This window comes from Zingiber officinale, chromosome 1A, assembly GCF_018446385.1.
Source record: "Zingiber officinale cultivar Zhangliang chromosome 1A, Zo_v1.1, whole genome shotgun sequence".
NCBI classification, from domain to species: Eukaryota; Viridiplantae; Streptophyta; class Magnoliopsida; order Zingiberales; family Zingiberaceae; genus Zingiber; species Zingiber officinale.
The window spans coordinates 190,495,166-190,518,955 of NC_055987.1; the positions used below are offsets into that span (position 1 = coordinate 190,495,166).

The 23,790-nt window shown below is 41.9% G+C and overlaps 2 protein-coding genes across 6 annotated transcripts; one reads left to right on the forward strand and one right to left on the reverse strand.

Moving 5' to 3' along the window:
* Positions 1–9,976: 9,976 nt before the first annotated feature.
* Positions 9,977–20,620, forward strand: LOC122038831 (putative disease resistance RPP13-like protein 3). The gene is made up of 2 exons (XM_042598783.1): positions 9,977–10,492; positions 18,082–20,620. Exons 1-2 carry the CDS (start codon positions 10,002–10,004, stop codon positions 20,270–20,272), a joined length of 2,682 nt encoding a protein of 893 aa, XP_042454717.1. The 5' UTR covers positions 9,977–10,001; the 3' UTR covers positions 20,273–20,620.
* On the reverse strand, positions 19,953–22,556 carry LOC122038832. 5 transcript variants are annotated; one of them, XR_006127948.1, is made up of 5 exons: positions 21,933–22,554; positions 21,341–21,411; positions 20,911–21,246; positions 20,652–20,829; positions 19,953–20,383 (listed from the first exon to the last, which is right to left on the reverse strand). XR_006127948.1 is itself a non-coding variant. In XM_042598785.1 (5 exons), exons 1-4 carry the CDS (start codon positions 22,062–22,064, stop codon positions 20,951–20,953), a joined length of 387 nt encoding a protein of 128 aa, XP_042454719.1. In that variant the 5' UTR covers positions 22,065–22,556; the 3' UTR covers positions 20,608–20,829; positions 20,911–20,950. The 5 variants fall into 5 exon arrangements, 1 of the variants encoding a protein (XP_042454719.1); XR_006127947.1 differs by lacking the exon at positions 19,953–20,383 and having other exon boundaries at positions 20,608–20,829; positions 20,911–20,997; positions 21,088–21,246; positions 21,933–22,556; XM_042598785.1 differs by lacking the exon at positions 19,953–20,383 and having other exon boundaries at positions 20,608–20,829; positions 20,911–20,997; positions 21,110–21,246; positions 21,933–22,556.
* Positions 22,557–23,790: the final 1,234 nt, after the last annotated feature.

A 23,790-nucleotide genomic window follows, 5' to 3' on the forward strand; every position in this document is an offset into this window, starting at 1 on the left:
GCATGTGTTTGGATTTATTTTATCGATGTTTGTATTTATTTTGTTGTACACTAATATGTTAGTTGATTTTTGGTTTATATTTGTGCTATTGTGTTTAGTGGTGTATTATATATATGTAGAATCTGTTTGAAAAAAATTGTAATAGGAAAAAAAATTGAAATAAGATGGGGCTGGATATTTTTTTTTAATTTTGGGATGAATTTTGTAACGAATTTGGATTCGTTGGAAATATCGTATTTTATCAGAATACTGCAACAAAAATGCCTTTTCGTTGGAAATTTCCAACGAATCAATATTTTCATTGGAAGTTTCCAACGAAATAGAAATTCGTTGGAAATCTCCAACGAAATAGAAATTCGTTGGAAGTTTCCAATGAAATAGAAATTCGTTGGAAATTTCCAACGAATATGAATTTTGTTTGAAATTTCCAATGAAGGAGATTTCCAACAAAATTCATATTCGTTGGGAATTTCCAACGAATTTCTATTTCGTTGGAAACTTCCAACGAAATATAAATTCATTGGAAATCTCCAACGAATTCATATTTTTGTTGGAACTTTCCAAAGAAATTCATATTCGTTGAAAATTTCCAACAAAATTCATATTCGTTGGAAATTTCCAACGAATTTCTATTTTCGTTGGTAATATTGTATTTTGTAACTTTTCCAACAAATAATTATTCGTCGCAAATCTATTTGCAACGAATACATTTTTCGTTGCTAATTCGGGACAAATTTGGGGTTCGTCGGAGATTTTTCCTGCTGACATTTCCAACAAATATTTATTTTCGTTGCAATATTTCCAACGAATTTTGCAACGAATTTTGGTTTTGTCGCAAAGTTTCCAACGAATTTTGCAACGAATATTATTTTCGTTGCAAAATTTCCAACGAAATTATAATTTTTCGTCGCAAATTTTTGGGACACCAGATTTCCAACGAATTTTTTCTGTCGCAATTTTCGTCCCAAATCTAATTTCCAACGAATTTTTTTCTAAACTTTGTTGCAAATTTTGTCCCTAAGTGGCAGTATTTTTGTAGTGCAAGCTAAATCCACTTAAATCTTCAATCCACATTTCTAACCAATTACTTGGTTAACTACTCAAAATCCACAAAATCGAAACTCATGTATTGAGTTTCCTACTTCATCAAACAACATTTCTGTTTAACCAAAAATATGCCAAAATTGTAGCTTCTGACGGGTGATGCCCTCTCTCTGCAATTGGTGGTGATGCCAGAACTGGAGTGGTCGGTGAAACCCGATCAGGTGGCCACGGCCGATGGTGGCCCTAGATGTATTAGTAGGTTGCGACGGAGTGAAGAAGGGTACCAGTGTCAAATGGAGATACGCGGTCGCGACATCGCAGATCTAGCCTCACACGGAGGGGCGACGGTGGATGTGTAGGGCACTGGTGGTGGGGGCTTGCGGGCAGCAGGTGCGTCAATCGGCTTCTGCTCGCGGCCAACTTCCAGGGAGGAGAGGTCGGTCGGGGAGATTGGGAACAAGGCAGTTGGCGTTGGCGAGAAAATGTAGAGATAGGGCGACGGTGGATCAGCTCCACGGCTCTCGCAGTAGCCCACGGCGTTAGCTCCACGACTATAATAGTTGTTGTGTCATCGACTGGTCTCACGCAAACGAACAACGACAATGGCGTTGGCGATCGGTGCTAGGGCATGACGCCGTGAAGAATGAGAGGCAGTGGATTAGTCGGCTAGGCTTGGCACAGCGAAGGGTATGACGGTGGCTCCCACACAACCGACGGTTGCGGCGTTTCCTAGGCGGTGATGGCGGTCAGCGACGAAGAGATCAAGAGGAGAATAGGATATGGTATATATATATATATGACTCTCAACTTAATTGGAATATGTAAACAAAATTTCACTTGGAATATGGATTCCGTTTAAATACCGAGTTCTTTTAAAAAAATTCTTAGAAAATTTTATAAGGTTATTTCTCAAATAACACTTATTATTTAATTATCATATTTAACAGCTTCTCTTTCTGGCTTCTCTGTCTAGCTATCTACTTTCTATCTGGTATCTAGTCCTCTTGATCCGGACACAGGAGCCCCCAGTTCCTTTGTTCGATATCAATATTCTACTCATATGACTCGATTAAACTATAGCTCTTGATAGGGGTGACTCCATTAAGGGGAAAAGGGACCCCCCCCCCCCCCATCTCTCATAATATGAAATTACTATACTTGAGTCTCTTCAGACGTGCTCAACTTTGTGGACACATGCTCTCGTCGTCGTGCATAGAGGAGCAGCTCATGATCTTTAGTCTTCACCAAGAACCACCCGGAGTGGCTTGACGAGGTACTGCTCCGGCCTCCGGGAGGGCAGATGGACCGAAAGATCCATCTCTTGTTCTTGTACTATCGACCGACAACATTCTGAATCCTGGCCAGGAACTACCTAGAAGCAGGGGAGGCGCACTCGTGGATGCTGGAGGTGGAAGCGCTACTGGCGGAGGTGGAGATGACGCCCGCCGACATCGCACAAGTGTTCATGAGATGCAACATCGAGGGAGAGGGCACCGATGCTGCGATGAACTAGGTGGTGGCGGAGATGCGGCGGCGAATAAAGCAGACTACTGCTTGACAGCAACAAAACTAGAATGTGTGGAAAATTAAAGACCGAGGATGTTTTTGTAAATTACATTTGAGAAATAGAAATATGAATTGGTACGTTACAGACCACAAACTTGAGATATAAAACTATTATAGCATCCTTCTATTTTAAAAATTTTACACATACATTATAATTAATAAAAATTTTACACATAAATTTCATTATTATATTTTAATTTTTGTTATGTGATGATTTTTTTATATATATATTTGTGATATCTCACCCTTTACCCCTTGATAAATGGATTTATCTGGCTCTGGTATACAGTCGACGGTTAAACTTTCTAACAGTGCAGGCTCTGAGACCATTTTGTTAGAAGGTGATGGGCTCTACGAAGAGAAAATGAGTTATAGTATAATGACTTTGTATTGAAAAAAATATTTACCTTACAACTTCATATCATATGAATATTTATACTATTCAATAAAATTTTTTAAATCATATTATTAATTAGATACATGAACTTATCTAGATATTTCTTGTACATTAAACATTTATGATTAATTTATTTAAGTTCAATTCAAACTCCTAATTTTGGAGTGGAGAAGAGAAAGAAACACAATGAGGAAAAAGAAAAGAGATGAGCCGAATGTGGAGCACAAATCCTCTAGATCACAAAATGTGATCCAAATGATGGATCAGCTCATTCATAGGTGGAGTTCTATGGATCCCATAAAAGACAAAAAAAAAAAATATTTTTTAAAAATATTTTAATTCATTTTAAGATAATAATCCATTAAATTCAATTATATTATAATTAAATTAATTCTAAATCAATTGAAATCTAATATTAATAAAGCACCCGCAGGTTGAATTTAATTAGAATCTAATCCGATTTTAAGTTAATGTCCACGTTTTGTGTTCAATGGTTCGAATCATCTTTTTTTTTTTTATCGATTCAGAATTTTAAAATATTTTTTTTCATGATTTACCTTGACGATGAACATTTCAATAAGAATCCCCATTTAGTATGACATCTAAAAAAGAAATTCATGATTAGAAGGTAATAAATGGTCGCAAATGCAGATTTGAGCTCGAGGAGGCATTATGGGTTTCGAGCGTGACGTGAACAACATCAAAGAGCTTATGGTGAACAAAGAATGGATCGAACAATATAATGGAGGACCTTGCTGAGACACAATTAGAAGATCTAATTAACAGACAAGTCTATGGTGCAATTGGAAAGAAGGGGTATCTTTGAGCAAGTGGTAAGTGTTCCAATTCATGATCTTCTAATAGATCTAGAGTGTTCTGAAGCTAGCGAACTCAACTTTTATAGGTCCATGAACAACATAGACGCGTCCTCTCGAATGGATCTAGTGGCTAACGCATGAGGTGTTACCATAATGAGGTCTGGGGTTCGAATCTCAGCAAAGCCGAGGTAAATATCTCCCTTATGTGCTAGTCACTATTCCAAAGGCTAGTAGCCGTCCGTGATTTACCTCCTCCGTGTTGACCTTGGGACGGGTTGGCGGGGGCGCTGGGAGCGAGCGTATTCGTCTTTTACCACAATGAACACCATAGACGCGCGACAATCGAAAAGCTTTGTGGCTTCTTAGACCCTCATAGTTTTGCTCTTGGACTCTTCCCAAAAGTTTCATGTCAATGGAAATATCCTATATCCTTTTAAACTCATGATATTACCAAATTTTTTCAATGCGGAACTTTAATTGAATCCCAACCCTTGTAATTTATCCAAAGGAAGATTTCATTGGAACAATGATATTTATCATCCTTGGAGCTAAGTTCCTCGTAGTCTTGAACATGCAAACTCTGCCCATCGAATGCTTACCGGGAGAGATAGGGGATTTGTGTTGAAACCAATAGGTAGAGGAAAGAAATAATATAAAACTTTTTGATAATCTTATTACTAAGGCTACGTTTGGTTGGGTGTAATGTAATTGAGTTTGTAATGTAATCAAATTTGTAATGTAATGTAATGTAATTATGATTACATTACTACGTTTGGTAATGTAATGTATGTAATCTTTGATTACAAAGGTGATTACATTCTTTTGTTTGGTATCTATTATTTTTTTATAAGGAATGTAATTCGTATTATTATAAAATGACAAAAATATCCTACGACATCTACCGGTGGGCGCTACATCTCTGTCGGAGTTTGCGGCGGGCGACGATGGACGGCAACAAATTAGGGGTATATTTGACATTTAAATTTTTGTTAAACGATGACCTTGTAATGTAATCGGATTACAATGTATTTGTTTTGTAATCCAGATTACAAATCTTCATTACATTTTGTAATCCAGATTACATTATATTACAAGTTAAAAATGAAACCAAACAAATTAATCAGCCTTATAATGTAATCTGGATTACATTACAAGGCAGATTACCCCCTACCAAACGCAGCCTAAAGTCAATAGGTTTATTTATACAAATTGTCCAAAATAATAATGGAAAGATTAAATAAGGCATATAATCATAATCATTATAAACATAGTAATATAATAAACTTGGAAATATGACTTTCCCTATTTGATTCATGTCGATCTTGATTATGTGCCAAATATAATAAATCTACTGAAATCAATTAGAGTTTATTTCCATTATTGTCATTATCCCCCGATAAACTCAACGGGAGTATCTGAACATTGAGTTTGAGTGCTAACTTGGTGAAATGTTATCTAAATAATGGCTTAGTAAATCTATCAACAATTTAATCTTCTGTAGAGATATAAGAAACTGAAAGTCGTCGAGTCGCCACACGCTCGTGAACAAAATGAAAACCAATCTTTACATGTTTGGTACGAGCATGAAAAACAGGATTTGCCGCAAGATAAGTTGCTCCAATATTATCACACCATATTTTAAGCGTAGCAGTTGGGAAAAAATATAATTCTGAAAAAAGAGATTGTAGCCAAATAATTTCTGATGTTGCATTAGCGATAGCTTTATATTCAGCTTTAGTACTCGAGCGAGAGACTGTAGGTTGCTTCTTTGAAAGCCAGGAAACAAGATTTCGCCCAACAAATATAGCATATCCACTAGTAGAACGTCTATCTTCGGGAGATCCAGCCCAATCTGCATCACTATAGGCAATCAACTCTCATGAAAACTGACGATATAAAAGAAGACCATGTAGAATAGTGCCTTTGAGATATCGAAGAATTCTCTTAACACATTCACAATGATATTCAGTAGGAGCATGCATAAATTGACAGGCACGATTCACAGCGAAAGCAATATCAAGTCATGTAATTGTGACATATTGTAGGGTGCCAACAATACTACGGTAGATCTGGGGGTAAGACATTGAAGAGGAGGATGAAGGTGCAATGAAGCCACCCTCAATGATTGGTGTGGAAATAGGACGTGCACCATCCATTTTAGCTCGTTGTAGGAGCCCAGTAATGTATTTGCTCTGAGAGAGAAGGCATCCTTCATAATGTGAGAAAAACTCTATGCCAAGGAAAAAACGAGCATTGCCAAGTTCCCGAATAGGAAACTCTTGACGGAGAAGATGTAATAAAATAGTAATGTCGCTTTGATCACTACCAGTTATTAATATATCATCCACATAAATTAAAACAAATATTGAAAATTCCTCATTACATTTGTAGAATAGGGAAGAGTCTGTTTTTGAGCCAGAGTATGAAGCCAGGTAGATAGACGATGAAACCATGCACGAGGTGCTTGTCGAAGACCATATATAGACTTCTAAAGTTGACACATATGTGTTGAAAATTGCGGGTGGATGAATCCAGGAGGTTGCTCCATATAAATAGTTTCTTCAAAGTGCCCATGAAGGAAAACATTGGAAACATCTAATTAGTATATTGGCCAATTGGAGCTTACAGCTATAGATAGTAGCAATCTGATAGTTGTAATTTTGACGACTAGACTAAAAGTATCATTGAAGTCAATACTTGGTTGTTGATTAAAGCCTTTAGCAACAAGGTGAGCTTTGTAACGTTCAATAGAACTATCTGTATAATACTTAATTCGGTAAACTCATTTAGAGACAGAATATTCATAAATAGGGTACGAGGGACTAAGCTCTAGGTTACATTATGAAGAAGAGCATCAAACTCAATAGGCATCACAACACGTTAATTTGGATCTTTTAACTGTCTATGTAAAACTAGAAGGTTCAACAAAATTTGAAGAAGCAATAGGAGCACGTGGAAGAGGATAACGAGTAGAAACAGGTTGACATCGTGCATAAATATCGCTTAGAGGAAGCATCCGCCGAGGAATATCATCATCAAAGCTACTCGGAGATGAGTGGTCAGACAGATGAGAATCAGAACTAGAGAGTGGATCACCACTAGCCACCGAGTCTACATCAACTTATGGAGACGGAGCAGGACCTAAGATACCATCCCCCTTTGTACTTTCAATATGTCCTAATGAATCAATATGTGGGGCTTCTAGTATATTATTTGGTGATATTAGATAGTTGCCATGATTATCTAAAGGAGAAACTGAGGTAGCAACAGCAAACGGAAATAGAGATTCATCAAAAGTAACATGTCGAAAAATATATATCCGACCAGTCGAAATATGGAGGCAACAGTACCCATGATGCAAATTACTATAAGCAAGGAAAACACATTGTAAAGAGCGAGAGTTTAACTTGTGCTTAGAGTAAAGTCGTAGTCAAGGATAACATGTGCAACCAAAGATACGAAAGAAGGAGTAATCTAGAAGACAATTATAAAGTATTTTCAATAGACACTTATTTTGAAGTAGTGGAGTGGATAAACGATTGATAAGGTAGACTGCGGTTTGGACGACATCATCCCAAAATTTAAGTGGAACTGAGGCATGATTAAGAAGAGCTAAGGCAGTTTCAACCACATGACGATGTTTTCTCTCGGCGGATCCGTTTTGCTCAGGAGTGTGGGAACAAGAGACTCGATAGATGATGTTAAAGGAAGTAAGATGACGGTGAAGTGCTTGATACTCTCCACCCCAATCAGAATGAAGGGAGAGGATTTTACGATCAAAATAGCGCTCAACTTGTTTTTGAAAGCGACAAAAAATATCAAAGAGATCAGACTTTCTTTTCATAGGAAAAATCTAAGTAAACTCGTTAAAATTATCAATAAAATTAACATAATAAAGAAAACCTTGATTAGATAGAATGGGAGCAGTACCCCACACATCAGAGTGAATAATTTTTAAAGGAAAACTAGAAGTACAAGAAGAAGACACAAAAGGTAATTTATGAGACTTTGCTTTCATGCAAGCTTCGTATAAATGAGAAGAGGAGGCTAAAGAAATTGATAAACCATACTGGTTAATGATATTCTAAACAACACGTAGAGACGGATGACCAAGACGTATGTGCCAAGAGAATTTATCAGTGCGTTCTCCAACAAACGCATTAGTATAGGTGGACTGAAGATGATAAATACTATCTTTAATATTTTCTCGAAGTAGAATATTTCCTGTTGTGGGATCCTTCACAAGACAATGATGAGGATAAAATTCAAAGAACGCATTATTATCAAGAGCAAACTGACGGACAGAAAGTAAATTTTTAGTAATAGAAGGAACATGAAGAGTGTTGCGCATGCGAAAAGTACGACCATATGAGTGTAAAGATGTGTTTTCAATGTGAGTAATTTGCAAACCTGAGCCATTACCTATTTGTACCATGTCGGGTCCATCATAAGGCGAAGCTTGTGTGAGAATATTATATTTCAATGTAACATGATGAGTTGCTCCAGAATCCGAATATCATCCTGAATTCTCAAGAGTCGAAACTATATTAGGAGAGATAGAATGTGAGACTGCTCCAGTATGAGATGACTGGGCTATAGAATGCCAAGAAGGTGGTGGTCGATTTGAAGATGCATGCTCTCCATGTGAAATAGTTATTTGTCCCAATGCTGCAGGACCACCAGCAAAATTTGAGTCAATACCAATATGTCCAACTCTGAGACAAATTTGACATCTTCTCCGACTATAAGACCAATCAAATCTTCTAGAGCAATGAATACCAATATGACCAACGATATAACAAATTTGACATCGGTCTAACCTTTGCTTTTAGCCACCTTCATGACGTTGAGTATCAGACATTGAAAATAAATAACTCATCCCTTGATAGTAATAGACCTTGCTGGAAGAATTTTTGATGGTGGAAATAATACTTGGCACTGGAACCTTGTTGTCCAACGGAAGCGACAAATCAGAAGCTTGGTGGACGATGACGGCCACTTGTTGTGGTCGGCAGAGTAACTTTTCGACGATGATAAGAAAGCAGCTATCGATGGTGAATAGAAGCACTTGAAATAATAACTTTACCTTGCTACGATTAATGTTGTCGAAGTTGCTACCGTTGATAAAAAAGAGTTGTTGATGAAAGGACAAGAAAAGTTGTTATTGCCGAAGTTGTCGAGGATGCCGCACTGTAGACGATGATATCAAACCTCGATGTAGAAATTCCTATAGCTGCTGTAACAAAAATTTGGAAAAAGAAAATTAAGAAGAAGAGAAGATGGCTTTGATACCATGTTGAAATCAATAAGTAGAGGAAAGAAATAATATAAAGTTTTTTGATAATATTATTACTAAAGCCAATAAATTTATTTATACAAATTATCCAAAATAATAATAAAAAAATTAAATAAAACATATAATCATAATCATTATAAACATAATAATATAATAGACTTATAAATATGATTTTCACTATTTGATTCAAGTCGGTAATATGGGCTAAATATAATAAATTTTAATTGATTGAATTATTTCATTAATTTGATTCTGTTGAGGTATCTCAATCTGAGCCGGCCAAAGATAAAGGAGTTGCCTTCATCCATTGAAAACTTTATCCACTTGCAGACTTTAGATGTCAGATATACTTCAATTAGGTGTTTGCCAGATGCATTTTGGAAAATCTGAACACGGAGACATGTTTCGCTCAATAAGTAAGCCCAAAGAGACATGCTGCTTGGAAGATATCCAGACACTATGGATATGGATGATTTCCGGTCGTCTGTGGGTAACGGATGGTTCATTGGAGGAGAAGACTCATCGGTGGGTAGCTGATACGAACAAAGTAAATAATTCAGCACTGGTTTAATTATCTTTGCTGAGAAAATTTGATAGATTGAATTGTATGACTTATAAGTTTATTTAGTGGAATATTATAATTAACTAACTTGGTAAATTGGTTGTTTATTGTCTTCAAGGAAAGCTGATGTGGCAACATAGGAGAAGATTTTAGGTTTATGTTACAATGGGAATTGTAGACGATCCTTACTATATAATGTGCTTAGCGTAAATATGATAAAGATTTATCCCTGACTTGTGGACTTGGTGTTCCTATCAAGGTCGTCATATGTCGTAAGATAAGTGCCGGTTTGGCCCATTGATTTGCAGAGAAACACAAATGGCGTCTACGGTGGTGAACTTGGTGCTGGGGAAGCTTGGCGAGCTTGCTTCCAGCGAGGTCGCCGGCCTCTTCAACGTGGGTGCAGAGATCACGTCACTGACGGAAACACTGGCACTGATTCAATCCCGTCTCAGAGATGCCGACCAGAAACCCAGACCTGAGCAAAGCCATTCTTTGCAGGAGTGGATGAGACAGATCCGGAACTTGGCGTTCGAGATGGAGGACCTGGTGGACGAATACGCGACCCGGCTAGGCCGCACTTCAGCAGCCGGCGGCCGGAAGAGCTGTCTCCGACGCATCGCCGCTTTCCCCTCCCGGATCCTCACTCGCCATCGGCTCGCGAGCCGCCTGCAAGACATCAATGCCAGATTTCAAGATTTATGCAAACAAACATCGCAACTTGGCATCCAAGCTTCGTCCTCCTGGCCCACCTCCTCTTCATCCTCTTCCTCCTCTTCCTCTGCGGCTGACGCAAGACTTGCTCGAAGGTAAAAAAATCTCATTTTCCATCTATTAGCATCTATCTTCATGGTTAATGATTCTATCCGAGAGTCGAGACACTGGATGCAAGGGACGTGGTGCTCCCGTTGATCGCTGGTAGACTCCTCGTCAATGAAGTCTGCAACCACAACAACGTCAGTGCCGGACCGGGGAGGGGTTCCCCAACGATGATCTTCCGACGCTCAAGTCAAACACCGGCGATATAAAAGAAATGAGGAAGCAAAATGGCAGAGTAACTTTAGCTAGAGTAGAGATTATGTATACCTCCGTTGAAACTTGGGGGTCTTTATATAGTACTCTATGGGAGCGCGTGCACGTTCCTCAAAGCATACCCTGAAGAGACGTGTCAGAAAAGTATTCTTGACATCATACCTTAACGATCCGAGCATATCTCTGACAAGACAGCGGAAGCTCTCATCGTACGATCTTCTGCCTGACCGTGCTACCAAGCATGCCGTCTGTCGACGACACAGGTTCCTAGAAGAATATCCTCTTATCCTCCTTTTGTCTGTTACAGGCCGAGCGGAAGAGTCGCTCGGCTAGCTATCGACCATCCGAGCGATCTTGTCCTCGGGCCGAGCGAAATGGCCGCTCGGCCAGCATCCGCTGTCCAGGCTCCGCTGCTATGTAGAATAGAGCTGTATTTGAATGGAATCCGCTCGGTCGTCATTGTTTTACCGGTGTGAGTCCGAGCGGGCTGACCGCTCGGCGCATATCTTGTCTATCTGAGCGCCGAAAGCTCGGTACTTAGTCGAGCTATGCCAACGTTTGCTTCATATAGGTTTGGCGGTTCTTCCTCCCGGTCGGAAAAGGGCGTTGCCCGATCGGACGATAATACCAAGATGTTGACCAACTTGACTTTGACCTCCACAAATCATTGACCACCCTACTGACCGGGGCCCCTCCTTATCACTGGATCACATGCTCCCACTCAAGTCTAGTCGAAAGAGGCTGCATGTCCGACTGACTGGACGAGCTAGTTTGGAGATCGGTTGGTCGATCGACCGTGATACTGGTTGGAACCCCGACCGGTCTGCCCGAGGGTGTTGGACGGCCTTGCGATTGCTCCTTGAGGTAGATCGGTACTTCGCCACTCGCACTTGGAGAAGTTTGCAGCTTCTATACTTGGCTGAGAGTGGTCAACACTGACATCATCCGAATCCTTTCAGAATTCATGCAAATCATCTCCATTAAAGCCGAGCACGCGCCCATGCCTGTTAATGACGTTCATTAAATGCTGCCCTGTAGGTGTGTGCCATGTGTCACTGCCGCTGTCATCACACGCCCGAAGTGATAGAAATTGATGTGACGTTTGGCAGTTTGAATTCAATGACTGGATCTGTGCTCCGACTTCCGTGACCTGGATCGGATGACCTCGGTCGACCGAGCTCAAGCTTTATAAAGTCGCGATGTCGACGTCTTTCTCCTGCGTTTTTTGCGAAGGCTGTCGGCATTCCTCTGCGTGACCAGTGCTCCGGCGACGCTCCGCTCCTCTCCTATTTCCGGCAACCTTTTCTTCTCTTGTAAGCTCTCCCGTTCCTTTCTGTTCTTCAATTTTTTTGTCACTTAGTTGTTTTCCATTATCCGCTGTGTTCTATGTTTGCCTTTCTTCTCGTCGAATTTGTTTTCTTGTTTTTCGGCAATGGTCAGTTCTTCACAATTGTCGAACCCCTCGCCTAGGCTCTGGTATTCTACCATGGAGACTAGGTTCGATGCGGGCGATGCTAAAAGCCTTAGAAACGCCTTCAGAATCCCTTATGACCATGAGGTCACATTATGACTTCTTCGTCCGATCGGCCACATTACCGGCCGACTGACACTATCTGCTTATTCCGAGACCAGTTTATGGTCGATCTTCGCTTCTCGATCCATCCTTTCATCCTTGAAGTTTGTAATTATTTTCGTGTTCCTCTCCCCCAACTAGTACCCAATTCCTTTTGTCTGTTGTACGACGTTGTTGTCCTATTCCGGCTGCACGACATCCCTTTAACCCCTCAAGTTTTTCATTATTTCTACTACCCCAAGCAGTCCGAGCTGGGGACCTATCTCTTTCAGTTTTGGATCGGTCTAGTATTTTTTTGATAAGATGCCTACTTCGAATAAACACTGGCAGGAGTATTTCTTCTTCATGTGGCTTCCCAAACGACCAAGCTTCTTCCGAACCCAATGGCAGGTCGGACTACCACCTCCGCCTAACCTGAAGAAGTATAAGAGCCGACCGGATTATCTTCACGCCGCGAACATGCTGGCCAATCAGAAATACGATATCCACAAGTTGCTGCACGAGGGTGTCATGTATATCTTCGGGCTGAGTCCAATTCGCACGAGGCTCCCGAGCGGCTTAGGTATGAAATTTCTTAGCACTTCTCCTTTGAGTCTAATGGATTTTCTTTTTCTCTCTTATAGCCAAAATCATGATACGAGCGCGCGTGGCCGGCCTGACGAAGCTAAGTCCTCCATCCGGGGTGGAAGCTAAGCCAAAAAGTATTTCTTCTTTTTCTCTCTGTCAGCGCCATCCTCCAGTCGTATAGGAAGCTAAGTCCTTCCATCCGGTCAATGTGGGCCACTAAAGCCACCTGCTCGATCAGCTGCGATATGACGATCGACGATAACGAGCTGGCCAGTTTGGCCAATTTGTCTGCAGCTTGGTTCTCCGCTCGGGAGGATCTTCCGACATGACCTCCCGAAAGTTAGCCTTAAGCTTTTCAAAAGCCTCCACGTAGAGCCTGAGCCACGTGTTGCTTATTTATAATGTTCCGACTAGTTGCTGCGCAGCTAACTGTGAGTCTGAGTGGATGAGAACCTTGATGGCTCCGACGTGCCGGGTAGCTTGTAGGTCAACTATAAGTGCTTCATATTCAACTTTATTGTTGGTCGCCCAGTAGTCTAGTTGAACGGACAGCCACATCCGCTCCTCTTGGGGGGAGATGAGCAGTATTCCGATCTCACTCCCTTACCGAGTGGCCGAGCCATCTACATATATTCTCCAAACGGCTTCTAGTTCGGGATTCTGTACTTTAGTGACAAAATCCGCCAAGGATTGTGCTTTGATGGTTATTCAGGGCTAGTATTGGATATCGAACTTGTTGAGCTCCTTCGTCCATTTGATTAGCCGTCCGGACGCTTCTGGATTGAGCAGGACCCTCCCAAAAGGGTTGTTCGTCATCACGATGATGGAATGCGCTAGGAAGTAGGGGTGAAGCCTATAAGCGACGAGCACCAACGCAAAAGCTAGTTTCTCGAGATCGATGTAGCGGGATTCAACATCTTTCAATATATGACTAAGGAAGTATACTGGTTGTTCCTCGCCGTTCGGCCTAACTAGCGCTGAGCCAGTCGCATGCTCGGTTGAGGATAAATAAATTCTGACTGGCTCGCCGACAATTGGCTTAGCCAATACAGACAATGAATTGAGGTACTCCTTCAATTCCTCAAACACTCAGTTGCATTCTTCGTCCCATTGAAATTTGGTGGCTTGGCATAAGATCTTGAAGAGCGACAAGATCTGATCGGCTGACTTGGAGATGAACCGAGATAGTGCAGTTATCCGACCAGTTAGACGTTGGGCTTCCTTGAGATTCCTGGGATTCGCCTCGATGCCCCGCTCAGTGATGATGTAACTTAAGAATCGCCCGCTCTTTACGCCGAATAGACACTTATTTGGATTCAGCTTGATTCTGTACGTCCTGAGCGTCTAGCAAGTCTCCTTGATGTCTGCACATAGGTCAGTTGCTCGGAGGAATTTAATTAGTATGTCGTCGACATATACCTTCATGTTACGGCCGATCTGCCGCCAAAACACCTTATTCATCAGTCTCTGATAAGTAGCGCCAACATTCTTTAGCTCGAACAGCATGACATTGTAGCAAGAGGTTTCATCAGTCGTGGTGAAACTAACATTCTCTTGATCTTCTCAGGCGAGCGGCACTTGGTGGTACCCTTGATACGCATCCAGCATGCATATCAGCTTGCACCCGGCAGTGGAGTCTACCATCTGATCGATCTAGGCAGCGGGTAGAAGTCCTTCGGGCATGCCTTATTGAGGTCCTTGAAGTCGATGCAGTTTGCCACTTGTTGCCCGACTTTGAGACTAGCACCACAATCGCGAGCCAGCTCAAGAATTGAACCTCGCGTATGTTGTCAGCTTCCAAGAGCTTCTCTATTTCTGCTCAAATGATCATATTTTGTTCGACGCTGAAGTCTCTCTTTCGCTACTTTACTGGCCGAGCGTCTGGCCTAACATGGAGCTCGTGCTGCACGACGCTCGGGGAGATCCCGGGGAACTCGTGCGTCGACCACGCGAATACGTCGTGGTTTTGTTGGAGACAGGCGACCAGCTCCGCCTTCTGCTAAGCTCCCAGGTCGGACGCAATGAAAGTCGCTACCCCCGCTCGGCAAGGGTGGATCTGTACTTCTTCCTTTTCTTCATAGACTAGAGTAGGGGATTTTTCAGTGATGGTGCTCACCTCTAGTCAGGGCATCTTCTGAGCGGACTTGGCTTCAGTTTTGACCATCTCGACATAACAGCGGTGAGCGACCAACTGGTCGCCTTTGACCTCTCCTACCCGGTCTTCTATCGGGAACTTGATCTTTTGGTAGTATGTTGAGACTACCACTCGAAATTCATTGAGGGTCGGTCGGTCCGGAATGACGTTGTAGGCTAAGGGGGCATCCACCACAATGAAGTTTGTGGTCCTGGTCCTTTTAAGCGGCTCCTCTCCGAGCGATATGGAGAATTTGGCTTGGCCAATCAGCAGAACCTCGTTGCCGGTGAACCCATATAGTGGGGTCGTCATCGGTAGTAGCTCATCTCAGTCGATCTGGAGTTGATCGAAAGCCTTCTTGAAAATTATATTCACCGAGTTCCCTGTGTCAACAAAAATCCGGTTAATTGTATAATTGGCGATTACCGCTCGGATGATGAGGGTGTCATCGTGAGGGACTTCCACTCCTTTGAGGTCCTGGGGTCCGAAGCTGATCTCGGGCCCACTCGCTATCTCCTGACTACAGCCCATGGCGTGAATTTCCAAGCGCCGAGCATATGATTTTCTGGCTCGATTAGAGTCTCCGCAGGTCGGTCCATCGGCGATGATGTTTATCTCTCCCCGAGGGACATTGCTTCTGTTTTCCTCCTTCCGAGCGCTAGGCCTATGTCGCTCGTGTGAGGCTCGGGGATGGTCATTGCTCCTCTATTGATGGTGGTGTGGCCGCTCGGGTGACCACCTGGCATCTTCTCGTCGCCCGACGGTTTGATGCCCATGTCGCCGGTCGGGTGAAGGCAATCGGCGACGATAGCCCCTTGGCGTCGGTCGAGCAATCAGTGTAAACCCGCTACAGTCACGAGTGTTGTGTGACGCTGACTGGTGGAAGGAACAAAACATAGGCGTTCATACCTTGCCCTTCGCTCTTTTTGGCCAATCCGAGGCCACATGATGTACGACCTGTGCCCTTGTTTCTTAGTGCGGTTGGCCTTCAGCTCTCGGCCCCCTTGGCGATTGGTGGCTGCTCGGCGGTCGTCGTTCGGTTGGCACCGCGGGCTCGGATGGCGCCTCCTTCCTTCTGGCTTCCTGGGTCTCCTCCACGTTTATATATTCATTAGCCTTCATGAGCATATGACCGTAGTCGCGGGGCGACTTCCTAATGAGCAACCGGAAGAAGTCTCCCTCTACGAGCCCCTAGGTGAAGGCATTCATCATGGTCTCAGATGAGACCGAGGGGATATCCATAGTTACCTGGTTGAAGCGTTGGATGTATGCTCGGAGGGTTTCTCTCGACCCTTGCTTCAGAGAAAACAGACTGACACTTGTCTTTTGGTAGCGCCTGCTGCTTACAAAATGGTGGAGGAAGGTCGTTTGGAAATCCTTGAAGTTTTGTATTGATCTGTCCGGCAACCTCCTGAACCATCGCTGGGCCGAGCTGGATATCGTTGTGAGAAAGACTCGGCACTTACCCTCATTTGTGTATTGGTGAAGTGTATCAGCGTTGTCGAACTTTCCCAAATGATCGTCCGGATCGGTTGATCCGTTGTATTCTCCTATTACCAATGGAGCGTAGTGTCTCGACAATGGGTCTTGAAGTATTGCTTCAGAGAACTAGAAGTTAATTCGCTCGGGAGACGCGTCGGTTCGGGGCGCCTTGCCCTTCCTTGCGTCTCGAACAAGCGCTTCGTCTGAAGAAGATCCTTTCTCCTAATTTGCTTTAGCAATCTCTGAGGGCATTTGGAACAGAACTCGATGGAATGGAATAGGCGCAGGTGGAGCTTCTCCATGCGTACCGGTTGACAGTCTATTTTGCCCCCAAATAGAATATTGCTCCGGTCGGTCGTCGTGAGCCGTTCGGCCTCCAGAGGCCGACGTTGCTTGTTGCGCTAGTCGGTCGACTAGTGTCTTTTGCTGCTGTTGCTCGACGATCTTTGCCACTTGCACTTGTATTAGCGTATCAAGCTTTTCTTGAGTGAGCGTCACAATGTGAAGTCGTCCAGCTTCTTCCATTTTCCCGGCCCAGATGCAGGTGCGTTCCCATAGACGATGCCAAATTTGATCCTATCCGAGAGTCGAGGTAATGGATGTTGGGGATGTGGCGCTCGCGTTGACCGCTGGTGGACTCTTGTCAATGAAGCCTGCAACCACAGCAACGTCAGTGTCAGGCCGGGGAGGGGTTCCTCGGCGATGACCCTCTGACGCTCAAGTCAAACACCGGCGATATAGAAGAAACGAGGAAGCAAAATGGCAGAGTAACTGTAGCTACAGTAGAGATTATACATACCTCCGGGGTTTTTATATAGGACTCCCTGGGAGCGCGTGGATGCTCCCCGATGCGTGCACGCTCCTCAAAGCATACCTTGAAGAAACGTGTCAGAAAAATGTCCTTGACACCATACCTTAACGACCCGAGCATATCTCTGACAAGACAGCGGAAGCTTCCGTCGTATGATCTTCTGCCTGACCATGCCGCTAAGCATGTCGTCTATCGGTGGCACAGGTTCCTATAAGGATATCCTCTGATCCTCCTTTTGTATGTTACACGCCAAGTGGAAGAGCCACTCGGCTAGCTATCGACTGTCCGGGCGATCTTGTCCTCGAGCCGAGCGGAATGGTCGCTCGGCCAGCATCCGCTGTCCAAGCTCCGTTGCTATAAAACGGAGCTGTGTTTGAATGGAGTCCGCTCGGTCGTCATTGTTTTGCCGGTGTGAGTCCGAGTGGGTTGGCCGCTCGGCGCATACCTTGTCTGTCTGAGCGCCGGAAGCTCGGTACTTGGCCGAGCTGTGCTAACGTCTTCTTCATGTAGGCTCGACGGTTCTTCCTCCTGATCGAAAAAGGGGGTTATCCGATCGGACGATAATACCGGGACGTTGATCAACTTGACTTTGACCTTTACCATATCATTGACCACCCTACTGATCGGGGTCCCTTCTTATCATCGGATCAGTTAATTTTGTTGGATCTTTCAAAGATGTGCTCAAGTGGACAATTAGGTTAGAACAAAAACTTGTGATGAAAGCATCTCTTCTTACTCATGATCGCACGAATTTTGACATCGAGAAAAATTATATGCTAATAAATCTTTACGTCTACAGATGCGAACTAGAAGAAGACATTGTCGGTTTTGATGAAGATATGAAAGACATCAAAAGGCAACTATTTGACATTAGTTCAACAGATCGCGTTGTCCTTGCGGTTGTTGGTCCTGGGGGTTTGGGCAAAACAACGCTGGCTAATAAGATCTACAAGAGTGCAGATGTCAAAAACTATTTCCAGTGCAAGGCATGGGTGTCCGTGTCACAGAAGTATGGGATCAAAGAACTCTTGTGCAGCATTGTCAAGCAAGTGTTCGACTTCAACTATGAGCATGTAAAAGGTATGGAAGAACTAGAGATGAAGGAAAAGTTGTCGGACCACTTGCGCGACAGGAGGTATCTAGTCGTGATGGATGATATTTGGCAGGTGGCAGCTTGGAACGCCATTAAAGCAGCTTTTCCAAAAGAATCGACAGGATCCAGAGTGTTGCTGACCACACGCAAGATGAACGTTGCGAACGTTGCAGATGTTCCTCCACACAAGCTGAAATTTTGGAATGTCGAAGAGAGCTGGAATTTGTTCTGCAGGAAAGCTTTCCGCACAACATCCTGCCCACCTGAGTTTGAGCGATTCAAGAAAGATATCTTCAGAAAATCTAAAGGGCTGCCTCTTGCCATTGTGGTACTCGGAGGACTTTTGAGAGGTACAAGTCAAGCTAGTGACTGGAGGAAAAAGCTGGATTATATTTCTTATGAATTCAGAGAAGGAGAAGACCAAATCCAAAGTATATTAGCTCTCAGTTACCATGATCTTCCGCATCATTTGAAGCCTTGCTTCCTCTATTTTGCAGCCTTTCCTGAGGACTATCGCATTGCTGCAGAGAGAATAATACAATTGTGGATCGCTGAGGGTTTCATACAAACGAAGGACAAAGTGGATCAAACAATGGAGGACCTCGCGGAGGCATATTTGAAGGATTTGACTGACAGATCCATGTTACAAATGGAAACAATTGGTTTTTATTTAAGGATAGTTTGCATTCATGATCTTCTTCTTGATCTAGTACGTCACGAAGCTCGTGAGCTTAACTTCTACAGGTCCATTAATGACAGAGGTGACGATCCAAGAGCTTTACGGCGTCTCTGTGTCTCTGAAAATGTCAACGACCATATCTCATCGAACTGTTCTACCACTAAACTACGGTCACTTGTAGTTTGTCGGAATGAAGGTTTTCAGAGAAATCTGGCAGTTACCATCTCCGGAGCAAAATTCCTCAGGGTCTTGGATTTGATAAAACTACCCATTGAACAGTTACCAAAGGAGATTGGGGACTTGATCCTCTTAAGGTATCTAAATTTGAGCGGATCAAAACTGAAGGAGCTGCCTTCATCCATTGGAAACCTCATCCACTTGCAGACTTTCAATATATACGGTACTGAGATTCATCAATTGCCGGATGCATTTTGGAAAATCCGAACACTGAGACATGTATTCCTCGATAAGGAGAATATGAGCATGCCTAATTCGACATTCTGCTCGGAAGACATTCAGACACTTGGGAATATTTCCAGTGGTCCATGGGTATGTGATGGTGCACTGGAGAAGCTGAGAAATCTTCGAAGATTGCATTTGAGAAACATGTCAAGCTCTGATGAGGATGCTTTTGCCAATGCAGTCCAGAACCTTTCCCTGCTCGAGATGTTGGCATTGATTGGAGAATCCTTGCCGATGAGCCTCCTAACTTCATCTTGCTACCATCATATTCAGATTATGGATTTGGCAGGACCATTGGTAAGACCTGCAAGGATTCTCATAGAGGCAGAAAATTCCAGGATATTTTCCAACCTGATCTCTCTTGCTATTGTGAAAACAAGGTTGGAAAAGGATGAAGATATTGCATTGCTCGCATCTCTAGCAAACCTGGAGTATCTTCTTGTGTGTCTTGATGCATTTGTAGGAAGAGTTTTGGTGTTTCAAAAGGGAGGTTTTCCTCGTCTCCAAGAGATCATACTGGGTGATTTGAACACCTTGGAGCAGTGGGAAGTGGGAGAGGGAGCAATGCCTCTCCTTCGGGAACTAAGACTTTGGGACTGCATAAATTTGAGAATGCTACCAGAGGGACTTGTAAGATTGACTGAGCTTAAACAAATTGAAATAAGGGGAATGGAAATGATAGAGAGAAGGGTCAACAAGGATACTGGAGAAGATTATCACAAGATCAAGCATGTTCCTTGCATTGAAATAAATTGAAGGAAGGACCATGACAATATCTGATGACACCCAAAAATTAATCAGGTGGAACAAGTCTTGCTAGAAGCTGAAGGTCCTTTGCTGTCTGCCGTAATTGCTTCCCGATTTATTCTGATGACAGGTGAAAAACTTAAAACTTCCGTAGTACTGGATTAATCACTTCAGACTCAATATTACCCGGCCTGATTAATTATTAAAGGTCCTTTGTAGCAGACAGAAGTTTATAAAGTACACACAGAGTTAGACAACCACTCACACTGTGTGCTAACATTGGCGTACCTTTTTATACTATGTATTGTGTTAAATTGTCAATTTAGAAAAAATTAATACTAATCTTGAATAATGTAAGTTTGTTTTATGTTATATCTGTGATTCTTACCGGTCGGTGGGTCTCGCCATGAGAGTTTTCTCTTACCGCTCTTCTTTGAGTTGTTTCCAAGATGTCTGCAACTCGCTAACTTATCATTTGAGCCTCCTCCAATCATAGGCACTCCATTGAGTCTCTCCATTTGTATGTAATACTGCTCCAACTGAAACTTGTTCAGTTCCTCCCCATTCTGTAATTAATAACTGAATTAATATTGCAAGTCTACAAAAGATGAAACTGTATTATAAGTTGCTGGGTATGGTCACTATACCTTAAACGATACTTCATTCGCACCTAGAGTTGCAGAAGTGCTAGCATTTGTAACTTCCATTGTCATCATGTTTTGATGGTGGCCTTCCTAAAACCCGAAGATTGTGCAACACAAAGAGATTTGGTTGGCTTTTTCTGAAACATCTTTTTAAACTGATACTGAGATGCATTTGCGTACAAGTTATCTATAATGTAGTTACTTGTACGTGCAGCTCCAGATACTTTGAGTTTCTTTTCTGTAGGAGGTTTGATCACTGGAATTGTACTTGATGGGTCCTTCAATCTAACTTGCTGATACGGGTTTGCAAGTGAGGTATCAAGTTTTCTTCTCAAAAATCTAGGATGAGACATTCAAAACAGGCAATTATCTTTCTGAAACAGATGAAAAAAATTCAACTGCAGACGATTCATGTCGAAACAAAACGTAATACCGGACTTCAGCCAAGAGTTTACGTTTCCTTAGTCTTGCCTCCAGCAATCTCCTCTTCTTTTCTTCAGTTTCCTGCAAATGAAAACAGTTCAGAATCCTGATAAATTGTTGAATGGGCTATAGAAGTATCTATTGGAAGCAAACACAAAACGGTTCGAGGATTTAGCACACTTTCATCTAGTGGCATAAAATTTAAAATGCAAAAGCATTAATTTTCACATTAATACAGAGATATTTGAAGATGAAGAAACATAAAGATATCAATCTGAGACTCTGACCAAGAGATCTCACTAATCCGTGTGATATGGAAAATTCCACAAAATATATCGATCAAACTGTTAAAGAAATACATAAGATCACACCTTGGATCGAATAGAAACCAATACATTTCAGGAGAACGAAGGCAAATTATATGGATTGATTCACTGCAAAAGGGAAAAGATATCAAGGTAACAATTTCGAGGCGGCGCAGATATGAAAAATCCCTATTTTGTACTTAGTTGACGCAGGATTCGCGAAACCCTAAAATCAAAAGTGATTCGAAAACCACAACATCCCTCTGGCGAAACAAAGTTTAAGAGAACACGTCTCACCTCAAGAAAATCCGTATAATCTTGCGAGAGCGATTGGAATCTAATTCTTTTCCTAGCATCATCTCTATAAGGGGCGCACGAAGGGGATGGCGAGGGCTCCTCGGCAACCCTCCTCGTCTTCTTCACCGTCATCCTGACCTCCACCCACAGGACCAAGAAAAAAGGAAACAAGCAGCAAAGAAGAAGGAATTGAATTGATTGGCAAAGAAGAGGCGATAAAGACGAGAAAGGTAGAAATAGAGAAGGGAGGATGGGGAAGGAAGAGCGGTTGGGGAGAAAAAGGGGTTGTTTCTAGACCTTCTCGGCTTGCATTGACCAGGACAGAATCAGAAAGAGAGCACCACCCGCCATCCTGCGATGTTTCTCCTTTGATGGAGGAGGAGAATTCGATTTGCTCGATTCCTTCCATGCTTGACTCTTTATCCTCCTCTAATCCCTCAGCTTGCCACCTCCGGATTCTGATATCGTTCCCCTTCTTCGATCAAACTTCATTTTTTTTTCCTTTTTATTCCGATTGTTTCGTGGTCGGTTGGTCGGTTGCAGATCTTCTCGCCATTGCGCGGCGCGGCAGGACGCGGCAGTATGAAGTCGGTGCCATCGAATCGCCCTATTCTGCAAAATCACGAATAAAAATTTGTGTGAATTCCTAAAATAAAATAAAAAGTTTGAAAAAAAATATATAATTTCTATATTAAGATCCATCATGTGCAATTGTGTGTATAATAACCATATTTAGTAAATAATAATTAATATAATCACAATTTACTCGTACTTTGATAATTATCAAAGTACATACTAATTTATTTAGCTTTTCTATTCTACCTCCTGACAGCCGAATGCAAACTCAACATTTCTTTTCATCATTCTCTCTTCACTCTCTATCTTTGTTCATTCATGGAAAATAAATCTCTTTTTCTCTCTCTCTCATCTATCGATTTATTCAACTATAATTCATTTTTTCAAAACACTACCACTAGATCGAAATTAATAATAGATTGTTTATTTAAACTCCTTAGAACATAAAAAATTCATAAGACTTGAAATGGGTACAAATAAAACTTTCTAGGTCAAACGATGAATTTTGACTAAAACTCATTGATTCTAAAGAGCTGTAATTACACTCATTTTAGGTCCTATGAATTTCTGAGGTTGTAAAAAATTTAAATATGTTATTTATTATTTATTTCAGTTTCTCTGGACGTGTTTAAGTGTTATTAAAAGAATCAGCTGAAATTTCAAATTAAGCCAGATATGAGTTCATATCAGGCCCAACATGGGCCTGATAAGTCGATTTCGGTCGAAATATATTAATTGACTTAGAGAGTTCCGATTGTATTTATTTCAGATCTTGTAGATTTTTGAGGTTACAAGGAGTCTAAATATACTTTCTATTATTTATTTTGACTTCTTCGAAAGTGTTAAAATATTATTAAAAGAATCAACTGAAATCTCACATTAGACCAGAAAAGCCAAAATAAATAATGGAGGACATATTTAGACTCCTTACAACCTTAAAAATCTATAGCACCTGAAATTGGTGCAATCAAAACTCTCTAGGTCAATTAATGGATTTCGATCGAAATCGGTTGAAATTTCACATTGAGCCCGATATGAATTTATATTATGCCCGATGCGGGCCTAATATGAGTTTAAAAGGTCAAGCTCAAGAAGTAACATAGAATAGATATCAAGGTAAAATAACTACTACTCAATCAATGCAAATAATAGAATCATACACTAAAGTCAATGATCTAAAAAAGACAAGTAAGAACTACCCACCTCAAATATGGCTCGTGCCAAAATAATTTTCACATGAAATGCTCGCCTCGAATCAAAGTCATACAATCATATAATGTAT

What these genes read in the sequence shown, in the direction of transcription:
- LOC122038831 (XM_042598783.1), top strand. Translation starts at nt 10,002, where the DNA reads ATGGCGTCTACGGTGGTGAACTTGGTGCTGGGGAAGCTTGGCGAGCTT. An exon ending in GACGCAAGACTTGCTCGAAG is followed by an intron (nt 10,493 to 18,081) that starts GTAAAAAAATCT and finishes TTACGTCTACAG; the next exon opens with ATGCGAACTAGAAGAAGACA.
- LOC122038832 (XM_042598785.1), bottom strand. Translation starts at nt 22,064, where the DNA reads ATGACGGTGAAGAAGACGAGGAGGGTTGCCGAGGAGCCCTCGCCATCC. An exon ending in ATTATACGGATTTTCTTGAG is followed by an intron (nt 21,412 to 21,932) that starts GTGAGACGTGTT and finishes TTTCATTTGCAG; the next exon opens with GAAACTGAAGAAAAGAAGAG. An exon ending in ATCTGGAGCTGCACGTACAA is followed by an intron (nt 20,998 to 21,109) that starts GTAACTACATTA and finishes TTCGGGTTTTAG; the next exon opens with GAAGGCCACCATCAAAACAT.